Source organism: Tachypleus tridentatus, chromosome 3 (assembly GCF_004210375.1).
Source record: "Tachypleus tridentatus isolate NWPU-2018 chromosome 3, ASM421037v1, whole genome shotgun sequence".
Lineage (NCBI taxonomy): Eukaryota > Metazoa > Arthropoda > Merostomata > Xiphosura > Limulidae > Tachypleus > Tachypleus tridentatus.
The window spans coordinates 102,701,457-102,714,063 of record NC_134827.1 but is presented as its reverse complement, the minus strand read 5'-3'; the positions used below and the strand labels follow the sequence as shown (position 1 = coordinate 102,714,063).

The 12,607-nt window shown below is 32.4% G+C and overlaps 1 protein-coding gene across 3 annotated transcripts in view; it reads left to right on the top strand.

The window, feature by feature from the left end:
* The window catches only part of LOC143246145 (uncharacterized), a 55,718-nt gene extending 43,554 nt beyond the window's left edge, over positions 1–12,164 (top strand). For all 3 annotated transcript variants that reach the window (XM_076492361.1, XM_076492359.1, XM_076492360.1), the window contains exons 3-4: positions 9,826–10,004; positions 12,048–12,164. In XM_076492361.1, coding sequence (XP_076348476.1) covers positions 9,826–9,951 — 126 coding nt within the window. In that variant the 3' untranslated portion in view covers positions 9,952–10,004; positions 12,048–12,164. The remainder of the gene's footprint in view (positions 1–9,825; positions 10,005–12,047) is intronic.
* Positions 12,165–12,607: the final 443 nt, after the last annotated feature.

The window sequence follows — 12,607 nt, the reverse complement described above, 5'->3', positions numbered from 1 at the left end:
ACAAGAGATGGTTCAGTTTGTTACTGTTACATTACTACTACTACTACTACTACTACTTATTCACAAGAGGTGGTTCAGTTTGTTACTGTTACATGACTACTACTACTACCACTACTACTTATTCACAAGAGGTGGTTCAGTTTGTTACTGTTACATTACTACTACTACTACTACTACTTTATTCACAAGAGATGGTTCAGTTTGTTACTGTTACATGACTACTACTACCACTACTTTTTTTCACAAGAGATGGTTCAGTTTGTTACTGTTACATGACTACTACTACTACTACTACTTATTCACAAGAGATGGTTCAGTTTGTTACTGTTACATTACTACTACTACTACTACTACTACTACTTATTCACAAGAGATGGTTCAGTTTGTTACTGTTACATTACTACTACTACTACCACTACTCTTTTTTCACAAGAGATGGTTCAGTTTGTTACTGTTACATGACTACTACTACTACTACTACTTATTCACAAGAGGTGGTTCAGTTTGTTACTGTTACATTACTACTACTACTACTACTACTACTTATTCACAAGAGGTGGTTCAGTTTGTTACTGTTACATGACTACTACTACCACTACTCTTTTTTCACAAGAGATGGTTCAGTTTGTTACTGTTACATGACTACTACTACTACTACTACTTATTCACAAGAGGTGGTTCAGTTTGTTACTGTTACATTACTACTACTACTACTACTACTACTTATTCACAAGAGGTGGTTCAGTTTGTTACTGTTACATTACTACTACTACTACCACTACTCTTTTTTCACAAGAGATGGTTCAGTTTGTTACTGTTACATTACTACTACTACTACTACTACTTATTCACAAGAGGTGGTTCAGTTTGTTACTGTTACATGACTACTACTACTACCACTACTCTTTTTTCACAAGAGATGATTCAGTTTGTTACTGTTACATGACTACTACTACTACCACTACTCTTTTTTCACAAGAGATGGTTCAGTTTGTTACTGTTACATTACTACTACTACTACTACTACTACTTATTCACAAGAGGTGGTTCAGTTTGTTACTGTTACATGACTACTACTACTACCACTACTACTTATTCACAAGAGATGGTTCAGTTTGTTACTGTTACATTACTACTACTACTACTACTACTACTTATTCACAAGAGGTGGTTCAGTTTGTTACTGTTACATTACTACTACTACTACTACTACTACTTATTCACAAGAGATGGTTCAGTTTGTTACTGTTACATTACTACTACTACTACTACTACTACTTATTCACAAGAGATGGTTCAGTTTGTTACTGTTACATGACTACTACTACTACCACTACTCTTTTTTCACAAGAGATGGTTCAGTTTGTTACTGTTACATTACTACTACTACTACTACTACTACTTATTCACAAGAGGTGGTTCAGTTTGTTACTGTTACATGACTACTACTACTACCACTACTCTTTTTTCACAAGAGATGGTTCAGTTTGTTACTGTTACATTACTACTACTACTACTACTACTACTTATTCACAAGAGGTGGTTCAGTTTGTTACTGTTACATGACTACTACTACTACTACTACTTATTCACAAGAGATGGTTCAGTTTGTTACTGTTACATGACTACTACTACTACTACTACTACTTATTCACAAGAGGTGGTTCAGTTTGTTACTGTTACATTACTACTACTACTACTACTACTACTTATTCACAAGAGATGGTTCAGTTTGTTACTGTTACATTACTACTACTACTACTTATTCACAAGAGATGGTTCAGTTTGTTACTGTTACATTACTACTACTACTACTTATTCACAAGAGATGATTCAGTTTGTTACTGTTACATGACTACTACTACTACTACTATTTATTCACAAGAGATGGTTCAGTTTGTTACTGTTACATGACTACTACTACTACTACTACTTATTCACAAGAGATGATTCAGTTTGTTACTGTTACATGACTACTACTACTACTACTATTTATTCACAAGAGATGATTCAGTTTGTTACTGTTACATGACTACTACTACTACTATTACTTATTCACAAGAGATGGTTCAGTTTGTTACTGTTACATGACTACTACTACTACCACTACTCTTTTTTCACAAGAGATGGTTCAGTTTGTTACTGTTACATGACTACTACTACTATTTATCCAGAAGAGATGGTTCAGTTTGTTACTGTTACATGACTACTACTACTATTTATTCAGAAGAGATGATTCAGTTTGTTACTGTTACATGACTACTACTACTATTTATTCACAAGAGATGGTTCAGTTTGTTACTGTTACATGACTACTACTACTATTTATCCAGAAGAGATGGTTCAGTTTGTTACTGTTACATGACTACTACTACTATTTATTCAGAAGAGATGATTCAGTTTGTTACTGTTACATGACTACTACTACTATTTATTCACAAGAGATGGTTCAGTTTGTTACTGTTACATGACTACTATCACTACTCTTTATTCACAAGAGATGGTTCAGTTTGTTATTGTTACATGACTACTACTACTACTACTACTATTTATTCACAAGAGATGGTTCAGTTTGTTACTGTTACATGACTACTATGACTACTCTTTATTCACAAGAGATGGTTCAGTTTGTTACTGTTACATGACTACTATGACTACTCTTTATTCACAAGAGATGGTTCAGTTTGTTATTGTTACATGAATACCACTGCTATTATTTATTCACAAGAGATGGCTCAGTTTGTTATTGTTACATGAATATTACTGCTATTATTTATTCACAAGAGATGGTTCAGTTAGTTACTGTTGCATGACTACACTACTACTACCACTACTTATTCACAAGAGATGGTTCAGTTTGTTGCTGTTACATGACTACTACTACTTATTCACAAGAGATGGTTCAGTTTGTTACTGTTACATGACTACTACTACTATTTATCCACAAGTGATGGTTCAGTTTGTTATTGTTACATGAATACTACTGCTATTATTTATTCACAAGAGATGGCTCAGTTTGTTATTGTTACATGAATACTACTGCTATTATTTATTCACAAGAGATGATTCAGTTTGTTACTGTTACATGACTACTACTACTACTACTACTACTTATTCACAAGAGATGGTTCAGTTTGTTACTGTTACATGACTACTACTACTACTACTACTTATTCACAAGAGATGGTTCAGTTTGTTACTGTTACATGACTACTAGTACTACTACTACTTATTCACAAGAGATGGTTCAGTTTGTTACTGTTACATTACTACTACAACTACTTATTCACAAGAGATGGTTCAGTTTGTTACTGTTACATGACTACAACTTCTACTACTACTTATTCACAAGAGATGATTCAGTTTGTTACTGTTACATGACTACTACTACTAGTACTTATTCACAAGAGATGGTTCAGTTTGTTACTGTTTCATGACTACTACTACTACTACTACTACTTATTCACAAGAGATGGTTCAGTTTGTTACTGTTACATGACTACAACTACTACTACTACTTATTCACAAGAGATGATTCAGTTTGTTACTGTTACATGACTACTACTACTACTACTACTACTTATTCACAAGAGATGGTTCAGTTTGTTACTGTTACATGACTACTACTACTACTACTACTTATTGACAAGAGATGGTTCAGTTTGTTACTGTTACATTACTACTACTACTATTTATTCACAAGAGATGATTCAGTTTGTTACTGTTACATGACTACTACTACTTATTCACAAGAGATGGTTCAGTTTGTTACTGTTACATGACTACTACTACTATTTATTCACAAGAGATGATTCAGTTTGTTACTGTTACATGACTACTACTACTATTTATTCACAAGAGATGATTCAGTTTGTTACTGTTACATGACTACTACTACTTATTCACAAGAGATGGTTCAGTTTGTTACTGTTACATGACTACTACTACTATTTATTCACAAGAGATGATTCAGTTTGTTACTGATAGATGACTACTACTACTATTTATTCACAAGAGATGATTCAGTTTGTTACTGTTACATGACTACTACTACTACTACTACTTATTCACAAGAGGTGGTTCAGTTTGTTACTGTTACATTACTACTACTACTACTTATTCACAAGAGATGGTTCAGTTTGTTATTGTTACATGACTACTACTACTATTTATTCACAAGAGCTTGTTCAGTTTGTTACTGTTACATGACTACTACTACTATTTATCCAGAAGAAATGGTTTAGTTTGTTACTGTTACATGACTACTACTACTATTTATTCACAAGAGATGGTTCAGTTTGTTACTGTTACATGACTACTACTACTACTACTTATTCACAAGAGATGGTTCAGTTTGTTACTGTTACATGACTACTACTACTACTATTATTTATTCACAAGAGATGGTTCAGTTTGTTACTGTTACATGACTACTACTACTATTATTTATTTACAAGAGATGGTTCAGTTTGTTACTGTTACATGACTACTACTACTACTACTACTTATTCACTAGAGATGGTTCAGTTTGTTACTGTTACATGACTACTACTACTACTACTTATTCACAAGAGATGGTTCAGTTTGTTACTGTTACATGACTACTACTACTACTACTACTTATTCACAAGAGATGATTCAGTTTGTTACTGTTACATGACTACTACTACTACTACTTATTCACAAGAGATGGTTCAGTTTGTTACTGTTACATGACTACTAGTACTACTACTACTTATTCACAAGAGATGGTTCAGTTTGTTACTGTTACATTACTACTACAACTATTTATTCACAAGAGATGATTCAGTTTGTTACTGTTACATGACTACTACTACTACTTATTCACAAGAGATGGTTCAGTTTGTTACTGTTACATGACTACAACTTCTACTACTACTTATTCACAAGAGATGATTCAGTTTGTTACTGTTACATGACTACTACTAGTACTTATTCACAAGAGATGGTTCAGTTTGTTACTGTTTCATGACTACTACTACTACTACTACTACTTATTCACAAGAGATGGTTCAGTTTGTTACTGTTACATGACTACAACTACTACTACTACTTATTCACAAGAGATGATTCAGTTTGTTACTGTTACATGACTACTACTACTACTACTACTACTTATTCACAAGAGATGGTTCAGTTTGTTACTGTTACATGACTACTACTACTACTACTACTTATTGACAAGAGATGGTTCAGTTTGTTACTGTTACATTACTACTACTACTATTTATTCACAAGAGATGATTCAGTTTGTTACTGTTACATGACTACTACTACTTATTCACAAGAGATGGTTCAGTTTGTTACTGTTACATGACTACTACTACTATTTATTCACAAGAGATGGTTCAGTTTGTTATTGTTACATGACTACTACTACTATTTATTCACAAGAGATGATTCAGTTTGTTACTGTTACATGACTACTACTACTATTTATTCACAACAGATGATTCAGTTTGTTACTGTTACATGACTACTACTACTTATTCACAAGAGATGGTTCAGTTTGTTACTGTTACATGACTACTACTACTATTTATTCACAAGAGATGATTCAGTTTGTTACTGATAGATGACTACTACTACTATTTATTCACAAGAGATGATTCAGTTTGTTACTGTTACATGACTACTACTACTACTACTACTTATTCACAAGAGGTGGTTCAGTTTGTTACTGTTACATTACTACTACTACTACTTATTCACAAGAGATGGTTCAGTTTGTTATTGTTACATGACTACTACTACTATTTATTCACAAGAGCTTGTTCAGTTTGTTACTGTTACATGACTACTACTACTATTTATCCAGAAGAGATGGTTCAGTTTGTTACTGTTACATGACTACTACTACTATTTATTCACAAGAGATGGTTCAGTTTGTTACTGTTACATGACTACTACTACTACTACTTATTCACAAGAGATGGTTCAGTTTGTTACTGTTACATGACTACTACTACTACTATTATTTATTCACAAGAGATGGTTCAGTTTGTTACTGTTACATGACTACTACTACTATTATTTATTTACAAGAGATGGTTCAGTTTGTTACTGTTACATGACTACTACTACTACTACTACTTATTCACTAGAGATGGTTCAGTTTGTTACTGTTACATGACTACTACTACTACTACTTATTCACAAGAGATGGTTCAGTTTGTTACTGTTACATGACTACTACTACTACTACTACTTATTCACAAGAGATGATTCAGTTTGTTACTGTTACATGACTACTACTACTACTACTTATTCACAAGAGATGGTTCAGTTTGTTACTGTTACATGACTACTACTACTACTACTACTACTACTACTACTTATTGAGAAGAGATGGCTCAGTTTGTTACTGTTACATGACTACTACTACTACTACTTATTCACAAGAGATGGTTCAGTTTGTTACTGTTACATGTCTACCATGACTACTCTTTATTCACAAGAGATGGTTCAGTTTGTTACTGTTACATGACTACAACTACTACTACTACTACTTATTCACAAGAGATGGTTCAGTTTGTTACTGTTACATGACTACTACTACTACTACTACTACTACTACTTATTCAGAAGAGATGGTTCAGTTTGTTATTGTTACATGACTACTACTACTACTACTACTACTACTACTTATTCAGAAGAGATGGTTCAGTTTGTTACTGTTACATTACTACTACAACTATTTATTCACAAGAGATGATTCAGTTTGTTACTTTTACATGACTACTACTATTAGTTATTCACAAGAGATGGTTCAGTTTGTTACTGTTACATGAATACTAGAACTACTGCTATTTATTCACAAGAGATGGTTCAGTTTGTTACTGTTACATGACCACTACTACTATTTATTCACAAGAGACAGTTCAGTTTGTTACTGTTACATGACTACTACTACTACTCTTTATTCACAAGAGATGGTTCAGTTTGTTACTTTTACATGACTACTACTACTATTATTTATTCACAAGAGATGGTTCAGTTTGTTACTGTTACATGTCTACCATGATTACTCTTTATTCACAAGAGATGGTTCAGTATGTTACTGTTACATGACTACAACTACTACTACTACTACTACTTATTCACAAGAGATGGTTCAGTTTGTTACTGTTACATGACTACTACTACTACTACTACTACTACTACTTATTCAGAAGAGATGGTTCAGTTTGTTATTGTTACATGACTACTACTACTACTACTTATTCACAAGAGATGGTTCAGTTTGTTACTGTTACATTACTACTACAACTATTTATTCACAAGAGATGATTCAGTTTGTTACTGTTACATGACCACTACTACTATTTATTCACAAGAGATGGTTCAGTTTGTTACTGTTACATGAATACTAGAACTACTGCTATTTATTCACAAGAGATGGTTCAGTTTGTTACTGTTACATGACCACTACTACTATTTATTCACAAGAGATGGTTCAGTTTGTTACTGTTACATGAATACTAGAACTACTGCTATTTATTCACAAGAGATGGTTCAGTTTGTTACTGTTACATGACCACTACTACTACTTATTCACAAGAGATGGTTCAGTTTGTTACTTTTACATGACTACTACTATTATTTATTCACAAGAGATGGTTCAGTTTGTTACTGTTATATGTCTACCATGACTACTCTTTTTTCACAAGAGATGGTTCAGTTTGTTACTGTTCCATGACTACTGCTACTACTACTATTTACTGTGTGGACTAGTAGTAAAAGTGTTTCATATTGAAATACAGTTGGGAAACACTGGCAGAAATACATTTATTTTCTGTGTGGACTAGTAGTAAAAGTGTTTCATATTGAAATACAGTAGGGAAACATTAGCTGAAATACATTTATTTTCTATGTGGACTAGTAGTACAAGTGTTTGATATTGAAATACAGTAGGGAAACACTGGTTGAAATACATTTATTTTCTATGTGGACTAGTAGTAAAAGTGTTTCATATTGAAATACAGTTGGGAAACACTGGCTGAAATACATTTATTTTCTATGTGGACTAGTAGTACAAGTGTTTCATATTGAAATACAGTAGGGAAACATTGGCTGAAATACATTTATTTTCTATGTGGACTAGTGGTAAAAGTGTTTCATAATGAAATACAGTAGGGAAACACTGGTTGAAATACATGTATTTTCTATGTGGACTAGTAGTAAAAGTGTTTCATATTGAAATACAGTAGGGAATCACTGGCTGAAATACATTTACTTTCTATGTGGACTAGTGGTAAAAGTGTTTCATATTGAAATACAGTAGGGAAACACTGGCTGAAATACATTTATTTTCTATGTGGACTAGTGGTAAAAGTGTTTGATATTGAAATACAGTATGGAAACACTGGCTGAAATACATTTATTTTCTATGTGGACTAGTAGTAAAAGTGTTTGATATTGAAATGCAGTAGGGAAACACTGGCTGAAATACATTTATTTTCTATGTGGACTAGTAGTAAAAGTGTTTGATATTGAAATGCAGTAGGGAAACACTGGCTGAAATACATTTATTTTCTATGTGGACTAGTAGTACAAGTGTTTCATAATGAAATACAGTAGGGAAACACTGGCTGAAATACATTTATTTTCTATGTGGACTAGTAGTATTAAAAGTGTTTCATATTGAAATGCAATAGGGAAACACTGGCTGAAATACATTTATTTTCTATGTGTTCTAGTAGTACAAGTGTTTCATAATGAAATACAGTAGGGAATCACTGGCTGAAATACATTTATTTTCTATGTGGACTAGTAGTAAAAGTGTTTCATAATGAAATACAGTAGGGAAACACTGGCTGAAATACATTTATTTTCTGTGTAGACTAGTAGTACAAGTGTTTCATATTGAAATACGGTAGGGAAACACTGGCTGAAATACATTTATTTTCTATGTGGACTAGTAGTAAAAGTGTTTCATATTGAAATACAGTAGGTAAACACTGGCTGAAATACATTTATTTTCTAGAGAGTAAAGGTAATTTTTTTTTTATTAATTTTAGTGTCAAATATTTAAATCACTCCAGTATGCACTCAGTCTTTTTTGTTTATAGGTAAATTTTTATAATGTACCATTCACTGAGAAATTGTAAAACAGAATGTGATTGAATACAGTGACAGCTTGACACTCTGTGAATAGTATTTTACTTTAATAGGAACAATAAGGTGTTTTAAGTAGGAAAACACTAATTTTTTATTTAATGTAAAACTTTTGCCAGGATTCACCTGTATTTTGGTGTTCAGGAAGGTATATTTCACAAAGATCAATTGCTAACTTAGAGACATCAAAGAGCAACAAATAACATGCATATGGTTTTGTTGTTATCATTGAATTTGGACCAGTATAAATATTAATCCTTAAAAAATATAAACGTTTGTTGTATTATTTCTCCTCAGTTTTGAAGTGTTGAACATTTTTAAATTTAAATAGTTTTATTCTTGTTTTGAAGTATTAAATGTTCCATTTTATTCTGTTTCTAACAACATTGTTGTATGTAATTAGAGATTGATTGAGGTTTTAGGACGTGACACTAAACTCAAATTTACATGAGCATCCTGACATTTTTTTACAAGATTGGTAAATTGTTGGTGATATGATTAACTTTGATGAACTTAATAATTGTTGTTTTCCATTGAAGTGTGTGTGTGTTACTCCATCTGGAAAAACAAAACAAATGTAAGTGCACAGTTGTAGGTTTACAGAACCACAGTTGATCTAAGGGAAAGTGTTTTGAGGTAAAACCAACACAGTTTGCTCCTAATTACAAATGAACTAACCTTTCTTAGGGCCGACCATTCATTCGAGTCAGTCACGATGTTAACATGGAAGAAGTTGCTGAGGTTGTTTCTCAAGATTGGAATTTAAGCAATCCTCGTATTGTTTTGGTTATTGTATCTAATGTGGTCTTTTAACAAACTGGAAAAATTCCAGGCAGCTTGAAAATTTCCAGAAGGGATTAATCAAGGTAAATACCCCTCTGGGTGTTTTATCTATAGTTGGTGTGTGTGTGACTTCATAATGTGAAGTTATACAACTTGCATAATAAAATGTTTTTAATGATTTTTATGTTGAAATTACTTTTTATTAAAGTTTGTTAAACTCTTAATTTTCAGTAGCAAATTTGTTCACTTTTTCAATAAAATATGACACTTTTTTAAGGTTGAACTCTGAATTTTTTAGGTATTATGCAAAAATTAAAGCAAATTTTTTTTTAAACCTTACAATGCTGTTAATGAATGTTAAAAACACTAATCCATTGTCAAGATGGGCATTTTGGTTCAGCCAGAAGCCTTAAAATACTGTTAGTAAGTGTTAACAACTGCTTACCCAGCATCCAGCTGGACCATTTGGTTTAGCTGGAAACATTTGGGAGGTACCAGTAAGCGTTGAAAACCACTGACAACTTGTAAATTAAAGCAGTTGGTTTGGTCAAAGATTTTGACATTTCATTTTGATTAATATAAAATTATAACAAGAACATTTAAGTTATATTATCTAGTTATGTATTAATGTTTTAAACCTTGCAAATGTTCAAAATGTAATTTCAGGTTATTTTCCAAACCTCCAAGAAAAAATCTTTGTATCCAGAACTAAGTTTTGTCTTTCTTTATTTAGAACCTGTAGTAATCCATAGTATTACTGTAACTGTCTTTCATAAAGTACTGATTAGACCAGCTAGAATGTTAGAATATAATTAGTAAAGTAATGCCAGCTAGAATGTTAGAATATAACTAGTAAGGTAATGCCAGCTAGAATGTTAGAATATAACTAGTAAGGTAATGCCAGCTAGAATGGTTGAATAAAACTAGTGAGGTAATGCTAACTAGAATGTTAGAATATAATTAGTAAGGTAATGCCAGCTAGAATGTTAGAATATAACTAGTAAGGTAATGCCAGCTAGAATGTTAGAATATAACTAGTGAGGTAATGCCAGCCAGAATGTTAGAATATAATTAGTGAGGTAATGCCAGCTAGAATGTAAGAATATAACCAGTAAGGTAATGTCAGCGAGAATGTTAGAATATAATTAGTAAGGTAATGCCAGCTAGAATGTTTGAATAAAACTAGTAAGGTAATGTCAGCTAGAATGTTTGAATAAAACTAGTAAGGTAATGTCAGCTGGAATGTTAGAATATAACCAGTGAGGTAATGCCAGCTAGAATGTTAGAATATAACTAGTAAGGCAATGCCAACCAGAATGTTAGAATATAATTAGTAAAGCAATGCCAGCCAGAATGTTACAATATAACCAGTAAGGTAATGCCAGCCAGAATGTCAGAATATAACCAGTGAGGTAATGCCAGCCAGAATGTTAGAATATAACCAGTAAGGTAATGCCAGCCAGAATGTTAGAATATAATTAGTAAGGTAATGCCAGCCAGAATGTTTGAATAAACCAGTGAGGTAATGCTAACCAGAATGTTAGAATATAACCAGTGAGGTAATGCCAGCCAGAATGTTAGAATATAATTAGTGAGGTAATGCCAGCCAGAATGTTAGAATATAACCAGTAAGGTAATGCCAGCTGAATGTTTGAATAAAACCAGTGAAGTAATGCCAGCCAGAATGTTAGAATATAACCAGTAAAGTAATGCCAGCTAGAATGTTTGAATAAAACTAGTAAGGTAATGCTAACTAGAATGTTAGAATATAATTAGTGAGGTAATGCCAGCTGGAATGTTAGAATATAACTAGTAAGGTAATGCTAACTAGAATGTTAGAATATAATTAGTGAGGTAATGCCAGCTAGAATGTTAGAATATAACTAGTGAGGTAATGCCAACTAGAATGTTAGAATATAATTAGTAAGGTAATGCCAGCTAGAATGTTACAATATAACTAGTAAGGTAATGCCAGCTAGAATGTTAGAATATAATTAGTGAGGTACTGGTTTCTTTCTGTACGTAAAAAAATCATATATAATATTTAATTAAAATTTTACTTCGATGTTTTTTACAAACTGTTATTATTATCATTGTGTTATGTTAAGTAACATATTAACTTCTAGGCTGCTAACACAACAAGCATGTGGATTGTCACAAATGGAATTAACATCGGAATTTCCAAGGTCATTGGTGATGCTGTCAGTGATGAAATTCTTCACCGACAGACTCTTCAGTGTCACAACATCCAAGTCAGAGTGTTACTCCAAGTAATCCTCTGACCCTGATTGGAATCGTGCATCAGAAGATTTTCTCTTGTATAGCGAAGTGTTTGATGGAAGGGTAAGTCTTGAGAATGAAGTGTTATAAGCATAACAACCACCTTTTAATATGTCATCCCGAACATCATTACAATTATTGGTCAGTTCTGTGTGATATATTTTGTGTGACCAGTATGATAAATAAGCCTTAAAACTGATTCTTTCATGCCTTGAATCCCTTTACTGAGTTGTAGGTGGCACCAGATTCCAAAATTTCTCCATTGGGACCTGTTGAGCAGTGACGTGTTGGCAAAAGATAGATTTGAAGTGCTATTTTAAATACTTTTGATTTTGAACCAACAAAATAGAAAAGTTAAAAGGAATTTTGGACAAAACTGTAGTTAACATGACTTTCATCTTGGTCA